The sequence below is a fragment of the Melospiza melodia genome, chromosome 4 (genome assembly GCF_035770615.1).
Source record: "Melospiza melodia melodia isolate bMelMel2 chromosome 4, bMelMel2.pri, whole genome shotgun sequence".
NCBI classification, from domain to species: Eukaryota; Metazoa; Chordata; class Aves; order Passeriformes; family Passerellidae; genus Melospiza; species Melospiza melodia.
Window position 1 is genome coordinate 89,286,966 of NC_086197.1, and position 21,052 is coordinate 89,308,017.

Genomic DNA, 21,052 nt, shown 5'->3' on the forward strand with positions numbered 1-21,052 from the left:
CTTTTTAGTAGGTCCTACTAGAAGCTGGTGGACAGACCCACTACTGCTGTAGGTAATAAGTTCCTGATATGACTTAGAGGACTGTTCAGTGGCTGAAGTGAATGCCAAATCAGTTCTGAGAGAGGCATAATTACACTGCAATACTGACTAAAATAATAAGGACTCTTGTTAACAGACTGCAAGGGAAAGAAATGAAATTGTGCCCTTTCATTTCCAGAGTTGGAACATCACCCATGGATGTGGTAGGAAGCCTGCCAGGAAGCCAACCACAGCCAATACTGAAAACACCAAGATAAATGCACATTACAGCAAGCAGCTGTGCCACTGGGTGCTGCCCCCCTGGTGCCACAGGCTCAGTTGCCTTTCTCATGGGCACTTTGATACACATACCTTCTTTGGAAAGAGGCAAAAGCGTGGAGGACTTGGCACACTTGCAATGAACATTAACTGAGATATTTGACTGACTTTGTTGTGGCTCATGGTTTTTATCTTACTGCTGAGATAAGAACAGCCAGTGGAAGCAGACTTTGTAGTCTATCACCACAAGTACAGGAACTACCTAAGTGTGCTCTGTTTACATGCTCAGTGTCAGCATTCTCAGTATCAGAATATACTGTTCACATAGCAATGCATTTACTGAAGTGATTGAAGTAGTTTTCTAGCAATTGCAATGCAATTTCCATACTGCAATCATTTACACACAGTAGATGGAACTGTACCATTAGGAAGTTTATACACCTTAATGCTTTTCAAATCAATTCAATAATGCTATATCAGAGTATTTGACAGTGCCATAATATTTCTTGTATCAGCATTGTGTAAGATCCAAGATAATCACTATCAGGAGTAGCAACAGGGATGGCAAGGACTGTGCCAAGCAGGAAAAGGAGGAGACTGATGCTGCAGCCAGATGTGGCAGTAGGGCTTGACCTTCTTGCCACATGGATGCCTGGCAAGAGTCCTGGAAATGGAGCAGGCACCACTTGTGCCTGCAGCAGTCTGGTGAAGGACCACAGGAAACAAACATGCCAAAGTCAAGAAAAGTCCTCTGAGGGACTAGAATAGGAGTAGAGAACAAACATGGGAGAATCTGCCAGAAGTTGGACTGAGAATATGCAGAGTATTTCTTTGAAGAAAAGAGGGATGCTAACATACCCTTGCAAAAATATGAACCAGGGTTAAACCAGAGGACTATACCCTTCCAGTCCTGTTATTTGCTTCACCCTTGATTTGCTACTGGTGATAGACATTAAGAATTACTGTGAAATTAGAATAATGATATTGCTTAATCTGAGCAGCATGCTGGTACACAAAACCTTGCAAAAATAATTATTGTATTTGATACAGTAGGTAATTTGTCAAAAGATTCATGCAGTTAAAGTTATTTGTACTAAAGCTGTTCCAATTATGAAGAGAGAAAATATTGATTAGAAGCCTCTTGCAGTGACAAGCAACAAGTTTGAAGCACTTAAATTCTCAGTTTCTCAAGAAAATTAATAAAGCCAACATTAGCCCTGCTATTTTAACTGAGGAAATAATGAGGACAGGCCTTGCCACTGTCATTGTTTACAAAGGCTAAACCAATTTTAATATTTTCATAAAAGTACATGGCTAATTGAGAGCATTATCAGCTAGTACTCCTTTATGTTGCTTTGAGAATGTTAGTAGATTGGAATTTTTTTCTAGTTTGAAAAAGGCAATAAATAGATAAACAACTAATTCAGAAAAATGTCTGAATTTGTCTGGGAATGGGAAGTTTTATGCTCTTTCAGTGATAAACTAGGACCTGCTATAGGATAGCTGAGCTATCATGTATCAGTTACTTGATACAGCACCAGAAGGCTTGAACAGACACAAGAAAACTGATTGTCTGATTGTCTAATTGTCAATCAATTTAGCTACTTGCAAATCCAGTGAGTGCTACTTAGAATAAATTTTACATTTAAACTAATGAAATCATAGAATCAGAGAATGTCTTGGGTTGGAAAGGGACCTTAAAAACCACCTAATTTCAACCTCTCTGCTGTGGGACACCTTTCACTAGATCAGGTTCTCAGAGCCCCATCCAACCCAGCCTTGAACATTTCCAGGGATGGGGCAGCTAAAGCTTCTCTGGGTAACCTGTTTCTGTGCCTCACCACACTCACAGTAAAAAATTTCCTCCTAATATCTAATTTAAATGTTTTCAGCCATTCCCCCTTGCCCTGTCAACACATACTCTTCTAAAAATCTCTTTCCCACTTTTTTGTAGGCTCCTCTCAGGTACTGGAAGGCTACAATTAGGTCACCCTGAAGCCTTCTCTTCATTCTTATAAAGAAAATTATTTTCATTCATAACCAGAGCAAAAACCTGTACTGGGCAACAATGCCTTCTCTGGAAGAACTAAAAACATCTAACAAACCTAAAAAGCTTTGTAGGAATTAGAAAGTTTCTATTTTATCACTGCAAACTCAATAAGAATTTGTTTCTATAAATTGCCAAAGTAAATAATTAACCATATGAATAACTGTCCATATAAAAGCCAAGAACCTTCCTCCTTACTAAAACCAGTGTGATCAATCCACTAATAACTGAACAGACAGAGAGGGCAAAAAAATATATTGCTGGATTATGATTTACCTCAGTGCCACATTCTTTAATTCTGCTTCAGGGATTTACACTCATTTGCATCCCCATCTTTATTTGTACTCTTTATAAAAGCTGATGACAGATAGACACTATGGTATAATCAAAGAGACCCATAAAAATTAAATTAGAAAAGATATACAAAACCCTAGACATAAGCAAAATGCCTCATACATGGCCCTGTAAACCCACTGGTGCTGTATAGTAATAGCTGCAGTTATTAAATGTTATGAAATAAGTTATGAAATAAGAAGCAAAATAATCCCAAGATGAGCAGTGCTGCCCAGGTCAGACACAGTGCTGGCCTCTATCTGGTGAGCAAATTCACTTCTGTAGGCATTGTAGTGTCTGTGCTATAAGGAAGTAGCATGAGTAGAGGCAGCACTTTCTAGAAGACCTAGCCTTATGAAGTTCACCATATTTCATAAACCAGTGGCTTTATATGTCCTATTATATCCAAGGTCGATATGTTTCAGCCACTCTGAAAGGGATGATTGTTTCATACCCTTTTTTCCAAGCAGTCAGTGCTGTTTTATGCTCAGCTATGGAAGTCTCCTTTTTAAACCTATATCACTTTGGCAGTGTCATGGCCAAGTGCTACATACTCTGGACCAGGTGGCTCCTAACCCTCCTCCTCACAGCTCTCTTTAACATAACCTTAAAGTCAGTGATCCAGAAATTTAGGCTTTCTATTACACCCTCTTAGAGACCAGCCACAAGTCCACTTTATAATTTTTCAGTGGAGGAGTTTTTTCCCCCTTAAAGGCCAGATCAGGAAAGTAAACACCAGCTCTTCAAGAAACTCATCAGTACAATCCCCTGGGAATCTTTCTTCAGGGTCAAGGGAACAGGACACAGCTGGCACATTTTTAAAGACATCTTCATGGAGCACACAAATTAGTGATCCCCAGGCACAAGAAATTTGGCAAGGAAGGCAGAAGATGGGAATCACTGAGTCTGCACCTGCTGGTGAAGCTAAAGGGCAAAAAGTATGTGCAGAGGCAAAGGAGGCAAGACCAGGTAACCTGGGAAGAGTATAGGGATACAGTCCAGTTGTACAGGGATGGGAGGGAGGCCAAGGTGAAACTGGAGCTGGACTTGGCAAGGGATGCAAAGAATAGGAAGGGGTTCTACAGGTGTGTAGGGACTTTTTACAAGAGCATGTAGTGACAGAACAAGGGGGAATAGCTTCAAACTGAAAGAGGGCAGGTTTAGATTAGATATTAGGAAGAAATTCTTTCCTATGAGGCACTGGAGCAGGGTGCCCAGAGAAGCTGTGGATGCCACGTCCCTGGAAGTGTGCAAGTTGAATAGGGCCCTGAGCAACCTGGTCTAGTGGAAGGTGTCCCTGCCCATGGCTGGGGGGTCAGAACTTGATGGTGTTTCAGGTTTCTTCCAAAGCAAACCGTTCCATGATTCTATGAAGTGAAAGCTTCATAGAAGCTGTCCCTTTAACAGAAGCTGTTTAATCAGCTGGATACTGGCAGAAAACATCCTGAACATCTCCTTCAGTTTCTAATTTAGAATCACAAAGTGCATCATCAGCTATTCAGCAGGAAACAGCAGGAAAGCTTACTTGGGCTTTGAAGTACTCATCTGCTCTGTTAACATACAGACCATATTGAGTATACAGCAATGCAGTGTACCCCAAATGATGATGAGAGGAGAAAAGCAGGCAGAGGGAAGATGATTTTCAGAAAGATCAAGGGCAGGAAATCCAGGGACAGCCATTCTTTTGAGGAAATCCAGGTTTTCTCTGGCCTCCTCTAAGAACAGTATAGTTTTAAGCTGCCTTTGTCTAACTTAAAATACACACAGAACCAAAGGAACCATAGGCCACGTACTACTGTATTAGAAGTGTTCCCACCACTAGGTGTCAGCCCAATTTAACATATGCACAAATTTCTTTAAATTAACTTTTATTTTTCTTATACTTAAATACTTTAAAATGAAAATATTTTTGAAAGGCAAGTAGATTACCTGCTTTCAGAAAGGTACATTTCATAGAATCATTTAGAGTGAAAAAGTCTTTTAAAACTATCGAGTTCAATCATTAACCCAGCCCTGCCAAGTCCACCATTAACCATGACCCTAAGGGCCACATCAACACGTCTTTTAAATATCCCCAGGGATGGTGAATTAACCACTTCCCTGGACTGCCCATTCCAGGGCTTGGACAACCCCTTCAGGGAAGAAATTTTTCTCAATTTCCCATCTAAACCTCCCCTCACACAACTTGAGGACATTTCCTCTTGTTCTATCACTTGCTACTTGGGGGAAGACATTGACCCCCACTTGGCCACAGCCTCCTTTCAGGCAGTTGTAGAGATCAACAAGGTCTCCCCTGAGCTCCCTTTTCACCAGGCTGAACAGCCCCAGCTCCCTCAGCTGCTCCTCATAAGACTTGTGCTCCAGACTCTCCACCAGCTTCACTGCCATTCCCTGGACTTGCTCCAGCACCTCAGTGTCTTTCTTGCAGTGAGAGGCCCAAAACTGAGCACAGGATTTGAGGTGCAGCCTCACCAGTGCCGAGTACAGGGTGACAATCATTGCCCTGGTCCTGCTGGTGTATTTCTGATCAAGGCCAGGATGCCATTTGCCTTCTTGGCCATACACAGGCTCATGTTCAGCTGCTGTTGGCCAGTACCTCCAGATCTTCCACTGGGTAGATCTCCAAACACTCAGCTCCAGCCTTCAGCATTCCATTGTTGAGGGGTTGTTGAGATCAAGGTGCAGCACTCAGCACTTGACCTTGTGGAACCTCACACAATTGCTCTTGGCCCATCAATCCTGTCCAGCCTGTGCAGTGTCCTCTGCAGAGTCTTCCCACCCTCCAGCAGATCAGCATTTCCACTTTGGTGCCAACTTGTCACAAACTGACAGGAAGCACTTGATCCCCTTGTGCAGATCATTGGATCAGCCCTGTCTAATACCTTTATCAAATACTGACCCCTGGGGAGCTTCACTTGTGAGCAGCCACCCCCTGGATGTACCACCATGCACCACCACTCTCTGGGCCCAGCCATCAGCCAGTTCCCTACCCAGCAAAGAGAGTGCCTGCTCAAGCCCATCCATTTGGAAGCTGTGAAGATGATGGACCTTCACTTACAGAGAGCAGTGAACAAGTATGGGCCTATTCACAGTACTTAATCTTTTTAAAATTTAAATCCCTGATAGCTAAAATGAGAGCTTAAAAGGTTGAGGTAGAATACCTGCTCTGCCACTGTTTTCTGAAGCAATGAATTCATTAACACCACAGAGCCCCTGCTGGTTACAACATAAAAGCAGAGGGACCATTTATCAGCATTTTGTCCAGGGGTGAATCAAATAACTGTCATATCACTTCTGAACAGGCTCTGTCTGAGCACTTTCTGTCATTCAAATTAACACCACCCCCTCTCCAGCTGCAGGGTTAAAACACACGGAGTGGGGATGCAACAATGGAAAGAATATTTATTCAGAGTATTATGCCTTCAGTGATAAATATGCATGGGCTCTTCAAAGCAGATTTCAAAACCAAAAAAAGGTGGTTATAAAGTCTTGTGTAATTAAATTTTCATTCTCCTCTCTGGGGGAAGTATGATGAGACAAAACTGAATGTGAAAAAATGGACCTGACTGACATTGCTCTCTGTCAGAAATGGCTTGCAAAGGAGAGTCCCCAGGCAATACCTAACACAGCTCCTGCAGGCTCACCAGGTGGTGTAAAGCACTGCAAATAAAATAATGGAAGAGCAGGAAGAAGGAGAAAAAAACCAACAAAAGACAAACAACAACAAAAAAACCTCAGGAAAAAACAACCAAACAAAAAAACATTCAGAACCTTCCCCACAAAATCCCAAACTCACTCTCACATATGTTCCTTCCCACAAAACCAAACAGAAAGAAAATCCAAAGAGAGTTCAGCCCTGAAAAAGCCCAACTGAACTAGCAATGATCCAAGGAAAAGAACTGTTCCAAAAAAACACCTTCCTTCCCAGCAATGCAGAAACAACAGCCTACAGTCTTTCCTTGCACACAGCCTCCCTCTCCTGTCAAAAATATGAAGTTTCAGTTCTGAAAAATACTTGTATCACACTGCAACATACAGTCCTTTCACAGCTGACCCAGAATCCCTCTCTGCATCCTGATATCTGACCCTATTAGCACCATAGAACATTTAAATCAGTGTCAACACCAAAGCTAGGAAGGGTGAAGAAATGAGGGACCTACTACACAGCTGATAGCAAAAGCCAATCAGAGATGGATAATATCAAGGACAGAGTGAATTAAAACATGTAGCAGAAAATTTTATTCCAAATATGAAAATGTGTATAGCCAAGAGAGTGAAATGGGCCCAAGACAAGAGAATTATTTTCAGAAGAGACATTAGAGATGACTGAGAACAGAAGGCAAAAACAGCCCCCTTAACAACTCAAATCAACCTGGACCTCCAACCTGGATTTCATTTCTAAAACAAATCCTAGGAATGGGATGAGACTTAGGCCCAGACATGGGCCATAACTCAGACAAAAAGTTCCTGAGGGTCTTCTAGTGTGTTCTCTAGCAGCTTGCCCTTTCCTTTGGAGTCCCCTTTGCAGCCTTATACCAACAGAAGCTCCTATCCCAATCAACTTCTACATGGACCTAAAACAAAATACAGTTTTGTTACAGCCAAATCTAACATTGCGGTCACTTAGAAATTTCTCTAACTGTCAATGCGTCCTCTAGTCACATATGACACTGATTTCAAGAAAATATAACAATATGCATTATACATTGGATGATGAGGCCATGGAAATTGCTAAATCAAACCAGAAGACTGTATGATGTGGAATTTCACCCTGTTGCCAAAAAGAAATGGAGTCCCTGTCTTTGGAGGTGTTTAAAATAAAAAGATGTGACACTTAGTGCCATGGTCTAGTTGAAAAGGTGGTGTTAGTCAGGTTGGACTCAATGATCTCAAAGATCTTCTCCAACCCAGTTAATTCTGTGACTCTGTACAGTCTTTTCAAATTATGTGCATAAAACAACACAACACGCTATAGGTGATAGAGAACAGAAGATGTGGAATGAACACACTGAGACCCAACAAAAAAAGAAGAAATTGTTTAAATTAGTTAAAGAACTGATCATCATGTAAGCCATCCATACTCAATGATGGAACATTAGAAAGAGGTCAGAAATATATGAAACTTCCAGAGCAGAAACATATTTAAGAGGTGCTCCAGAGATAAAAGTCTTTTGCCCTTTCCTCATGCTAAGAATGACATTCAGACAACTACATCCCTTTACTATCAGACCTCAATTTTCCTGCCAGACAACAACACAAGATAGCTCAGTCACAATCTCTAATCACTTCTACAGATCATACAATGGTTTGGGTTGGAAGGGGACTTTGAAGACTATCTCATTCCAACTTTCCTTCTGTGGGCTGGGATACTCTCCACTAGACCAGGTTGCTCAGAGCCCTATCCAACCTGGCTTTGAGCATCCCCAGGGATAGGACATCCATTATTTCCCAAGGCAGCCTGTTAAGAGTGCCTCACCACCCCCACAATAAAGACTTTTTTCCCTAGTATCCAACCTAAACCTTCTGCTTTTGAATTCTCCCCATTCTCCCCATTCATTCTGGTGAAGATATATTAATATCTTCACTGGATTTTCCCAGAAAAATCCTGGAAAACTACAATGGAGATGCTTACCAAGATTACCTCATTCTTTCCATTCTCCTCTTATCTAAGTAATTAATATGCTTCAGAAGACTTTTGCCAAACTCTACCAGAGCTCCAGAGACTTAGCAGAAGCTGCCATCGTCTCCAACCAGCACTCCAGAGAACTGCTCCCTGCAGAGGAATGAACCTTGGGAGACATGTTGGAAGATCAGGGTTTGAGACACCTGATCTCTAGAAGTTAGTTCCTGTATTTCTTCAGGAACCTCAGAAACACTAGCACAGTTTTTTATTCTTTGCCAACATAAGTGGAAAGAAGAGGAAACAATAACTCAGGCTCAAGCTGTCTAGCTCAGGAATCTATAATTGCAACGAGTTATTTACTGAAGGAACTAAGAGTGATCCAGGACTTTGAGCCAGCTGTGAGCTGGAACAAGCAGAGAGACTTCATCTACACAATAGTTACTATCAAGGTTCACAGAAGATACACACTGAAGATTTCAGGCGTCTCTGGGGGTCAGGCAAGAGCAATGTGGTGGGGGCCAAAAAGGACTGGGGTGAGTTGACATCACTGGGCACCAGCTTCTCAGCAAAGCCACTCGCTAACTCACGTTCTTATCTAGAGGAGGAAGAGAAAACATTGTAAAAGGCTCACGGGTCAAGATAAGGACAGGAAGAGATCACTCACCAATCACCATTACAGGCAAAACAGACTCAGCTGGGGGAAATTAGTTTATTGCCAAACAAATTAGAGTAGGGCAATTAGAGATGGAAATGAAGTCTTAAAACACCTTCACCTCACCCCTCCCTTCTTCCCAGGCTCCGCTCCACACCCTTCCACAGGGTAGAGCCTTTCAGGAACAGACTGCCCCAGCGCAGGTATCCCACAGGACCACAAATGCTTTCCCCCACCAAAGCTCACCCAACGCAGAAACCAAACCCACCCGTTCCGCAGCGCCCCTCGGCCGGTGTTTACAGCGCGGCGCTGCTGGGCGGACCCGGCCCGGCTCGGCAGCTCCATTGGGCGGCTCTCTCGTCAATCACTGTGAGGGGGAGCTGCCCGCGGGTCTGTTCTGCTTGCCGGGCGCTTGCGCGGGGCCCTCGGGCGTTTCCCAGAGGTTACCGGGGGCCGCCCGCCCGCCCGCGGGGCCGGTCCTTGGCCGTGTCCATGGAGCGGCGCCGTGGGAGGGGCCGGAGGCCGCGGCAGGGGCGGCTCGGCAGGGCCGGGTGACGGCGGCCGGGCGGCGGCACTGCGGGGCTCAGCAGCGGGACGGGCCCGCACCGCCCAGCCCGGCCCAGCCCTGCGCTCGTCCCGCCGACCGGCGGATGGGCACAGCGAGGGCAGCGGCTCGGCCATGGCCAGCGGCGGCCCCGAGGAGGGAGAGGCGGTGGCGGGGGAGGAACAAGCCCTGAGGAAGCTGGTCGTCCGGCTCCAGAACGTCCAGGAGAGGAAGCGGCTGGAGACGCTGGTGCAGACCCTGAGCGACCTGCTGGAGCTGGCGGCCCGGCAGAGCGGTGAGCGCCCTGCCCTGCCTTGCCCTGCCCTGCCTTGCCCTGTCCCGCCCGCTGCCGGTCGCTAACGCGGTCTCTCTGTCGCTCTCTGTCCCCTCACAGCTCCCCGGCTCTTCAGCGGCAAAAACGTCCACGTGCCCCTGCTGCTGGTGGTGGATCTGTACCCGGGAGCGGCGGGCGTGCAGCAGGTCAGGGGCCGGGGCCAGGGCCGCTGCCCCGCTCCGGCTGCGCTCCGCGGGATGAGCGAGCGCCGGGCCCTTCCCGGGATAAAAGTTCTTGTTCCGCTTGTTGATTTCTCCTTATCTTGCCGTGTGTCTCCTGGGCCGCTTCGTGAAGTGCTCTGAGCTGTAGAAGGGCGGCTGTCACCGCTGGCATTTAAAGGGACCAAGCGTTCCAACTTATTGCAGACGCCGCTGGCTGCGTCTCTGTTTTTACCGGCAGAAGGAGGCGAAATAGGAAATAAGAATTAAGCCATGTGAATGCTGTGTAATGTAGGGTTCTAAATTACCAGTGTTATCTAATATAATTTTGACGTGTGCATATTGAATCTTGCCATGGTTAGACAAACTTCTGCAAAGCATGATTTTATACTCTGAATTTGTATATATGTAGCCATGTCCTTGAGACTTGTGCTAGCACACGTTTTTAAAGGTGGGAGGGAATATTTTAGCTAAGAGTAAGTTCTGCAATTTAAGGTTCTGCCTACCTGCTCCTGTAATTTAACATTGGCCCATTTGGACTAGGTGTGGCACTTGGACAATTTGATGTTATACTTATGGTACAGCTGCCAGACTTGTCAAACAAACCAGCTTCTTCCTGGCAGGCATATATTAATATCTGACTATACTATGCATAGAGGATGTTTATAAGCTCCAGTCTGTGCAACTCACTTGATGCTTTTTTTTTAATTATTAAGCAGTATGAATATCGAGCTGCAGTGTTTTTCAAGATAAAGCTCATTAGTTTAGAAAACCTCTGCCCAGAAGCCTAAACTTGGAAGTAAAACATCAATCATAACAAGAAGTAGATGTGAAATGATAGCACAAGACTCTCAGAATTGCATAAAGAAGACACTGATTAACTTTCATTTTAACTCTCTTAAAATACTTTATTCTAATGAATAATTTTAAAATTAAAATTAATCTTCTACCTGCCTACATTTGCAGTCATACAGTGTTTCAGTTCAGAAGTTCTGGACCTCCTTTGCATTACTATGTTGTGTTGCAGTGGGAAATTCACAGCCAGTGCAAAGCTCAAATCCCATTCCTCATAAAATGTCTTGGGCAGCTCTTCTTTCACATTCAGTTCTGATGTTTACAAACATTAACACTATGTAAGTAGATCTCTGTCTTCTTGCTTCATTCACTGCTATTTCTTTGTAATCTTTGTGAATAAATTCTCACTTTACAGCAGTGGTGAAGTAATGAGGTCCTGATTTCAGTGCAGTCTCTTTGCACTTCTAACGGTGTTTTATTGAATGAATAATTAATCATCCTTCTTTTACTTTTGGTATTAAAAAAAAAATAGACTCACACAAGAGAATAAACACAGTCAGAGACATACCTGAAGTGAGAATTTTCTTCACTCCCCTCCTTAACAGGTTACAAAGCATTGTGGGTTGATGTTGGAACCCTGGATGCTGTTCCACTAACTTGTACAGGGTTAATTTAGTACATCAATATTGCAAGTCTGGCCCAGGTCAGACTGCAGGCATAAACCCTGCAAGCTCCTTCAGCAGCAGGAAGATACTGGTGTGGAAAGCCAGTAGCTCCTGTAAGTAAAATATATATCTTTAAGTAAATAGGATAGTTTTCTGCAGTTTCTCTGGCAATGATTGGAGCAGCTTAGAAACTCTAGAGCAAAATATGAGTGCACTTGAGTAAAGAGCAGTCAGCAGTGCTTTATTCTCTTACATGGGTGGGACCCAATGTAATATAAATTAATTGCATGCTAACAACAAAAAGGGTCAGATTTAAAAATAATGAGTCTCATTGCTGCTACCAACTGTTTCTATACATAGGGACCTGTTTAAGTCTTTATAAGGACATCTTCTTTTGCTTTATTTCCCTTCCTTGTAACCTTTAGGATTTCTGGTTTTTAAAAGACCCTTGCTTTCTTAGTTAATCCTCAAACAGCTAAAAAGCTCTGTTACCTCAGGTTGTGATTTTAATGTTGTAAAATAGACCACATATCAGCAGGTCAGATGTTTCCATTGGTCTTCTCTGGATCCACAGTTCTGACAAATGTTGTCAATACTTGGAGTCCTGACAATCCAAATAAAAATATTCAATAGGAATATAAAATTCATCAGAAACAGTTAATACAGAAAGGAATTTCCTAAAGTTATTAAGCAAGTTTTCATCAGATTTTAAATTTTATAGGAACAATTAGCGTGCTCTTATAAAGTGGGACTTGTAAAATAAAACGTTTTCTAAGGAATAAGCAATTTATCAATTGATAGTTACCTCTACAAAGTTTTTGAAATTTGTACCTGATTGACTGTCACCAATAAACTCTGTTTTGCTTGCAATATGGAAAATTAAGGAATTTTATATCTTCATCTTGGACCGATGGTTACTAAGACCTACATTTTGTACCTGCATTTAGTTAGGACTCAGTTATACAGACCACTCTGAATGTCCACACTAAGTGATTTGTAGTCTCATGCAGGGCAGCTTGCTGTCCAAGGAAAAATGTATGGAAACTGGCTCATAGTCAAGCTCAGTCTGCAAACATTGAGGTTGTATTTGGCTTAAAATGTTTGTTTCTTCAAATCTCAACTGAAACAGAAACAAAAGTACTGCAGATTTGGGCTGTGCTAACACTGCAACCAAGTATGTGAAAGACAAAAGTGGAATTCTGGTCCCCAGGGAGCTGCCTCACCTTTGCACACTCTACAAAGCTGTCAGGAAAGATCTCTAAATTCAAGCTTATGCTGTTCCTGTGGGTGACTCTACACTACCAGGCTTGTAATTCCATGTCTCTAATCTTACTGATTGCAGGGTTAGGGATTGTGCACTTTATATGAACTTTGCTGTTAAACTCTTTGGAGGTAGCCATTTACATTCCTGTTGTTGCCTGTCCCATCTTGACCTCTTTGCTTTACATAACTCTTTTGTGAAAAAGTGATCCAGTTATGTATAGTCTTTGTGACATATTATCTTCTGCCTTGACTCTATTCTTAAAGCACAGAGGCCTGCTTCCACCTTTTTATTTACTTATAGGCTCAAGGAAACTCACATGCCTTATTCAAATTCCTTTCTGTAAAATCTGCCTCATCTTGACTTTTGACATTTCACAGTTCACTACTTTTCTTTCAATACAGAGGGATTTTCTTTCATCAGTTGTTTCTTTGTACAGATTTTGCTTACTGCTTCCTCACTGCAGCCTATTCAGTCATATCAGCCTGTAAAAATTCATAGGAGAGCAGATTTCTCCAATACAGAAGATCAAAGAGGAGCATTTTTAGCTTTTGGCATTATTTACAGATGTTTGAAAGTCCAAGAATTTGCATTGGATGAAATAGGTAGATATTAAGAACAAATACATTGGGTTTAGTTGTCTTTCACTCCTTATGATCTCAAAACTTCTACTGCCTTCATTACAGTTTGAAAGCACACACTACTGAGGGTTGATGGCAAGAATATGAAATGTGTAGTAATTGTTTATGCATCTCATCCCCATTTAAAGGATTGAATGCCTTTAAAAACCTATACTTTATCCTTACAATTTGCAATTAAATTGCAAGTTCTTACGAAAACAGACATTTTTTATTAAAATACACCTGCAGTAGTGCAGGGGTTTTCCCTGACCAATGATAAAATGCTATGGATCACATCACATCATATCTTTCTGTCTGTCAGCAACTCATTTAACTGTGTGCCCTTTATCCTCAAGCAGTGCTGAAGCAGATTGAGAGTGATGTGTTCCTGCAAGCAATGCAATCAGAATCATTAGCATATGTTTTACTTCCCTCTTTTAACTTTCCATGCCATTTGTTTTGTGTTAATTAGTTTTCCCTTACTGATTTAGCTAGGTAACAGAACAGCTGTCTTGCAAAAGCCAAGGATATTAGAATACAATGTAGAAGTTCCAAGCAGAATATTTATTCTAAAATAGCTGCATTTTTATTTTACAGATGGGCTGGTCACTTCTTTGTAAATTAATAGAAATTTGTCCAAGTACTCTACAAAACATAGCTCCTAAGGATGTTGGGAAGGACTGGGAAGTACTGGGTGTTCACCAGTAAGTATTTTGTATACAGAGTCTGCCAGAATGCTTGGTCATTTTGGCATCATATATGTGCAATGAAATATATAAAGTTATTACATCAGCTTTTTTGGTGCATTTGCAAAAGTGATTTGGGTTGTTTTTCACGAGCAAGAAATAACTGAGCTGAAGCTGCACATGCTGGCTACAATTTCTTTGGCTTGTTAATTGACTGAAAGTTATCCTGAGAGCTGGAGATACTGCTGCTCATTCTCAGGTCCCAGAAAAATTACTTTCTGGGACTGATCTTTCCTACAGCCTCCTCAGCACCCACACAGTGTGTGCAGTTAACAAAGCATCCGTTTCAAACTCAAACTTCACTGAAGATCTGATGATAGCACTGCTGTACATGATTCTTTCTCAGTACCATCATTTTAGCCAACTGTGTATCCCTGTCTGACATGTTGACAGTTTTCCTTGCTGTGGAGAGGCTGAGTGGGGGAGTGGACCCAGGCATTTCTGTTAGTGCCAAAGGCAGAACAAGCCAGCTAAATTATGTCTCATGTTCCTTGAGCATGGTTTGTACTGTGGGAATCAGCACCATAACCAATACATGCTGTTTACAGCAAGGCAGGAAATAGTTACAATAGAGAAGAAAAGGTCATTTTTTTACCAGGAGATTTTCCCTTTTGTGTGTGTAGTTATTTTGGGAGAATGGGAGTATTAAACTAGAAAAAGCATTTCTTTCTTTTGTCTTTCAGCTACGATCCAACTTGACTTCACTACAGTTATGTTTACAAATGGTAGTTTGCTATTGATTTAGGTGTTTTTGACAGACAGTGTAATGAATAATTAAATAGTTGCTGTCACTGTGAAAGAAAGAGAATTTCCTTCAGTGTATTTGCCTTCTTTCCATAAGCTTAAATAGACTTCTTGAGATGCTTTGTAATCTCTTATGTGGAACTTTCCTACAGCAGAAAAAATTTAGAAAGGTTTACATCCTTCTAGGTTATATTTGAAATGGGAGGATACATGGGAGGGAATTTTCTGAAAGTAAATTTGGAAAGTGGATGTTATGCCTGTAACTGATGTTATGCCTCTCATCAGATTTTGCCTCCCATGTCTACTTTGGTCATCATAGCTACAACACTAGTGCTACAACAGAGGAAACTGGCAGCATCCTAGTATGAAGGGAAAACAGTGATTCATTCCCCCTTATAAATTTAGACTTCAGCAAGGCAAACAACATCACTGCCAGAGCTGGAGTATGAAATTTGGATGAAACTTCAACTGCTGCTTATGTTTTTCAAGACAGGTCAAGAATATCAACTGAAGTATTACAAACTACTGCACAGTCTATTTTTAATATTAGATATTATATATGCAAAGATTCACATTTGAATATTAGTAAAATTGCTGAATCAAGCTCTCTAAAATAAGGAAAAGTAAAAAAAATAAAGTTTCTTTAGTTTTTTGTGTGTAAGTCTATACCTTTTAATTTAGTTTTTAATTACAGTTCTCCCCTGCCCCCGATTTTGATATAGGCTTCATTTAGTGTGATATCAATGCTTTTAATTTATTTTTTTAAGAGGTGTTACAGATTTTTAGTCATTATTTTACAGATTGTAATTTGAGTAAAATATGTTGAAAATATCTACTGATTGTTCTGTGCCCAGTTTGATACGTGACCTGAATTTTACAGTACTTGGCATAGTTTGGCTCTCTGTTTAACAAGTCAGAGCAGATTACAGAAGGTACACAGAGTGCAACTGGCAGTGTAGGAAATGTTTCTTTTCAGTGGTTTGTCCAGCATCATGTAAGTGCTGTAGGGCTGAAACATAGGATAGAATGCATCAAGATGCTGTTCAAGTTCTTCAGCTGGGAAGCTGCTGCCTTGGTTGTTCAGTGTGACTGAGCTCTTGCTGCAGGCAGAGCAGTGCTGTGCTGTCATCAGTCTGTAGTGAATATTAGAGAGCACTGTAATAATCTGCACTCAGACTGGTGCTCTGCAGGGTAACCACCTCCTAAATGTCCCTGCAGAATCAATTCATATAACTGACTAAAAAGTAAATTGGATGAGTTATACATCAGTATTTTAATGAACTATGATAATAGTTGAAATTCTAATATTACTTCATCAGTAACTTGAAAAAATATAAACTGAAATAAAAGTTTCTTTAAAAATTATTTGAGAGCTTTTTAATGTTTTGCTGATTTTTATAACTACTTCTGTTTTCAAAGTAAATGTTTGATAAAAAATTGTGTGTATCAGTATTTCTTTAGCTATAACTCTTTTTCCTTTTTTTTTTTTTTTTGTCTTTAATTTTTAGGCAGATTCTTAAAATGCTTACAGTCCACAAAGGAAATGTAAATCTTTCAGTTATAGGACTGAAAGCATTAAATCTACTCCTCATGTCAGGTATTGTGTACTTTACCTTCCTATTTCATCTAAGCCTTTAAAACACAGAGCTGATTTGAAGTGTGTGATTGTCCATGGCAGACTGGACTTTTTTCTCTGTTTTACTCCATGAAGTCACTTGTCATTTGTACTTGTATACAAAATAATAAGAGTGCTATTTTGAACCTTTTTTTAACCAGGTAGGTATGAACTGTCTATAGGTGGTAAAGTTTTAGAACATCAGTACTATTGTAAAATGCTGCCTTAAGAGAAATCATTGTCATGAGTTACACAAAACTGGATTTGAACTGTCAGAGTAAGCTTTAAGGACAGTATTAAAGAATTCTGGATTTTATGGTGTTTCAATGAAAATATTGAGAAATAATTAGTGCAACGTAATCTCTTCTGCTGTTCAGACATAATTGCTTTCCTGCTCTTGGAAGAAGAGGTGGATGTGTTTTCCTTGGTGTTTAATGCCATGCACACCTTCCCTAAAAATGAAGAGATCCAGCAGCATGGATGTAAAGCGTTACACAAACTTTTTGAGAAAGGTATTTTATGATGTTAGAAAAATGTATAGATTGGGAGGGAGGTATTTTATGATGTTAGAAAAATGTATAGATTGGGAGGGATTACAGATTTTAATTTAAAGGCAATAAATGAATTTATGCATTCCAGATTGGTTTGTGAATTATGGCTGTTCTTAAATGAGCTAGCACAAAGCAGACTTTCCAAGAAATTTCACAAATTCTATAAATTAGAGCAATGAATATGACATCTTTTAAAAAATAAAAATGTCCCTTCATTTCTAAATCCAAAATTAACTGAAAAGATGGGATTTAATGTTAGTCAGTAACTGGAATAAAGAAAAGTGGCATTTGATTTTAATTCTTTAAAACAGGATTGTGTATTTAAGACTGGTAAATTTTAGTAATGTGAACAGTTCTAAAATCAAACAAAATGTTTGTTCTTTAGAAAAATACTTTTTTTCTGCTTTTTACCCTGGCAATGCTAAAAAGTGATCATGTGTCAATACAATATTCCCATTTATTCTGAAAAATGAACTCACCATATATTGAATTTTTGCAGAAACCTCAGGAATTGTGCATGTTACAGCCAGAAGTCCCCTTGTTGTAGTCCCCTTGCTTTGAATTGAGTTTCTTGATTCAAAATGAATATTGAGAAATGCTATCACTCTGCTGTACTCCTCTGCTTCAAAGATAATCTTCAGTTCTTCAGATTGGCTCTTTTTGGCACCATTTCCTCTTGATTTTTTTAAGTCTTTCTCCCACATGTGTACTTGGAATTATCTTCTCTGTTCCTTTTCCTCTTCCTGTCCCTAAATACTTTTGCCCTACTGTATTTTCTCTTCAGTCTCCACAGCAGTCTGAACTTCTTATGTTTTTTGTAAGTGCCAGATTTTCACAGATCTAGCTGCAGGTACAGACCTGCATACCTTCTTCTTGATGGCAACACCAATGTGACAAGTTCCTAGGATGCTCCTGCCTTGTTTTCTCTACCTCTGAGGCACCTTGTCAGTTTTTGTTATGTGGATCTTTGCATAACCTTGTCTTTAACAAGATTCAGAAAACAATTCTGCTTGTGAAATTTAAGAGGTGCTCTTTCTCATCCTGGGTCAGTTCCCTTACCTGTGTCATTGCACAGCCACACAGTTATGTCAGTATGAATAACAGAGGCCAGGAAGGGAAAAACTTTAAGCCATTAAGGTAGGATTTTATTAAATGTGGTTTTATGGAAAAAAAGTCCATTATAAAAAAAATTTAAAAGAAAAAGAAAAATTAAATCAATTCAGAGTATGCAAAATGGCATTCCCTTATTGTTTTCCCATTGTATGCTTAGCTTTTCCCTCACTTGTAAACTGTCTTGGTTTGGACTGTCTGTGGAAACTTGGTTTGGACTAGCATTCTGTGAAAAAGGCTAAAAGACTTCTAAAATACAGATTCACAAGGTAGCATTTAAAAGTCAGAACTCAATTACATAAAGTGTAAGCTAGAAGAAGGTGTTTATAAAGTAGCTCAGTTTTTAGTTTAAAAAGCCATAATCATGGAAGATTATGTGTATGGACAGTACTTTACTTTCTGTGAAGCATAGAGAATAAATACAAGGAAACTTGATAAAAACAGTTGTCTTTTCTCATGATGCATCAGGATAAGAATTATTTCCTCAAAACATACTGTATCTCTTGCCTTTCATTTTAGTTCCAGAAGAGCAGCTGACTGAATTTGTTGAAAGCAAAGATCATATGATCATACTGAAAGTTTTTAAAGAGTTTCCAGAGAAAGAAGAGGTGATCCTTCCTGCACTTTATTCATTACATTCCTTAGCTGGTCCACGTAAGTATTAGAAGTTATTTTTAATTCCTTTTCTCCCACAATATGCATCAGCTCTTGCTTTCTGTAAGTGTAAAAAGTAAACTTAGTGTGATTGCAGAAAATCATTGAGAACTGGTTGGGAGTTGCCAGACAAATCATCTTCCTGTTTTCTTTGGGAAGTACCCTTTTTTTAAAATGGACTATTTTTTATATTTAACCATTGAAGCATAAATCCTTCCTAACAGAAAGATACTTCCACTTGGACTAAGTGGTAGCAAAGATGTTTATCATGGTTGTAGAGACTTAAGTTTCAAGACCCTGTCCTGTCATCTTTTATTACTTGAAAAATAAGATACATTTATTGACTAAAAAAATCTTCTGTGAGTTTGGGTCACAGGTAAAGAATATTCTTGGCAAAATCTAATTGTACAAATTCAATGGCCAGGCCTGGGGAAAAATATCTGAGTTCAGACACCTGCTGTGGTCATTCAGTGGTGGCTGCTGTGGTGAGCACTGGTAGCACTGTGCATGTGGTGTCTTACAGTGTCCTCAGGTGTTGTGCAGTAAGACTGGAGGAAAATGTCTATGTTAGCTCTTGTCTTCCAGTAGCAGCAGTCCCTGTTCTATGGAAAATCAGGTCCTGACAAATGTGTGTGATGATTTGGGTCAATTTGTTGACAGCAATCTGATCTTGTTGACACAGAGGCAGGTTTTGTCAGCTTCCTGCTGACAAATTTGGGGAAGCACAGGGCAGGGTTCTGCTCTCTGTGTCTTTCATGAGGTGCATGATGTTGTACCTCCTGCAAGTGTGTTTACTTACAAAACCTCGCTTGCACATCCTGTCTGGCTCTATAGGAACTGTGCTAGCCCCATGAATGCCCACTGAACAAGAACTAGACTGAAGGGTCCTGCATTTCATCAAACTCCAAGCTATCTAGTTCCTGTTTCTTAAAATTCTTGCTCTTCCAGTTAGTATTTAAAAAGTTTAGTATCCCTTGAGTCAGAAATAATTTTACCCTAGCCCAAAAGTTACTGCTATTTTCTAAGGAGGAGGATGCCAGATTTGAAGTCCTTTTCAAAACAGTAAATAGTTATACAAAGAGAAGGCATGAAAAAGACCTGCTCTAAAGCAGGCATTTAATATTCTCATTTCTAATATAAAAGATTGAAAACAGCCAGAGGAACAGAGACTACTTGCACATGAGTGTGCAAAGCTGGTATTCATACTCTTGGTTGGTGACATCCCTCAAGAACTCAACAAGATATATTCCTTTGAGACCACTATGGAGAAGATAACTCAGTGTTAGGTACACACTGTAACTTATCCAGTAGCAAATGTCTTAACCTGAAGTTCAGGTCTCTATTCTGAATGAGTACCTCACTATGCCTTATTTCATTAATACATACTTGCACTTGGGTTATAAGAAATTGTAGGATAAGGGTGTACAAGAACTCTTTAATCTCAGTAGTATTTGTGGCATGAGAAAAATGCTTTGCTGCTGACTGTCCTCCTGAGTGGAGTGGTGGATCACAGAATGTTACCCATCTGAATGGCAGGCACAGGGAGCCAGCCAGGCTTGGGCTCGTTTAGTAGGGAGGAACAGTCACCTCCAGAGGAAATTTACCTAACCCTAAACCAGCTGGGATGAGTCTCCATACAGAGTGCTCAGATCTCATCATCAATTGTTGAGAGAACCTGGATGACCAAGTTTTTGTGGTTAAGATTAAATGAGATCTGTTCCACCTTTTTCTCTACCGTGTCCTGGGACACGGTGACTTGCTGCAGATGTGCCATTGCTTGGATCTTGCAGATTTCGACATGCACTTCATTATGCCATCTCTGTAGTGATCAGTTTTGGAATCATCTGACTATTTTACTATATTCATAAGTATCACCTTTGAAATCATAACTTGCTGTGGAATTATGTAATACTGTTTTGTGGAATGTGTGTTTTCAGTTGAGAATGACATGATAAATGGCTGTCCTATTAAAGCATTTTGAAAGGTTCCTTCCTTCACTATCAAACAGAGTGCTTCAGAAATGCTTCCCATTCAGAGCTTGTTTTTTCATCCAGTAGATTGTCATGATTTAGCATTTAGAGATGTATTATTTTAAAGCTTTGCTGCTCTTTTAAAAAGGGTGATTATCTTTAATACTACAGTTGTGAATATTTCTCTTATTTTGTAATCAGGGAAGCCAAGCTATTGAAAGAGCAATTAAGAAAATTTATAGACCTCAGCAGAGTAATGCAAACTCCCTTGGAGCTGGTGACAGGACTCCCTTTCATTCATTTGGGCCAGGATTTTGGCCAAGATTTCTTGGG

The 21,052-nt window shown here is 40.6% G+C and overlaps 2 protein-coding genes and 1 long non-coding RNA gene across 4 annotated transcripts in view; 1 reads left to right on the top strand and 2 right to left on the bottom strand.

Annotated features, from left to right (window-relative positions):
• Positions 1-4,635: 4,635 nt before the first annotated feature.
• Positions 4,636-5,250, bottom strand: LOC134418039 (uncharacterized). The gene is given in 5 exon segments (XM_063155889.1): positions 4,636-4,800; positions 4,802-5,085; positions 5,088-5,123; positions 5,126-5,193; positions 5,195-5,250. Coding segments are annotated over 5 exon segments (609 nt in total).
• A 3,387-nt stretch (positions 5,251-8,637) lies between these two features.
• LOC134417801 (uncharacterized) lies at positions 8,638-9,396 on the bottom strand. Its single transcript, XR_010027629.1, has 2 exons — positions 9,221-9,396; positions 8,638-8,895 (listed from the first exon to the last, which is right to left on the bottom strand). It is a non-coding gene; the product is annotated as an uncharacterized LOC134417801 (long non-coding RNA).
• A 192-nt stretch (positions 9,397-9,588) lies between these two features.
• The window catches only part of LRRK2 (leucine rich repeat kinase 2), a 61,525-nt gene continuing 50,061 nt past the window's right edge, over positions 9,589-21,052 (top strand). The window contains exons 1-6 of one of the 2 annotated variants that reach the window (XM_063155477.1): positions 9,589-9,791; positions 9,891-9,976; positions 13,927-14,033; positions 16,328-16,416; positions 16,812-16,946; positions 18,615-18,749. In XM_063155477.1, coding sequence (XP_063011547.1) covers positions 9,632-9,791; positions 9,891-9,976; positions 13,927-14,033; positions 16,328-16,416; positions 16,812-16,946; positions 18,615-18,749 — 712 coding nt within the window. In that variant the 5' untranslated portion in view covers positions 9,589-9,631. The other variant, XM_063155478.1, reaches the window with a different exon arrangement.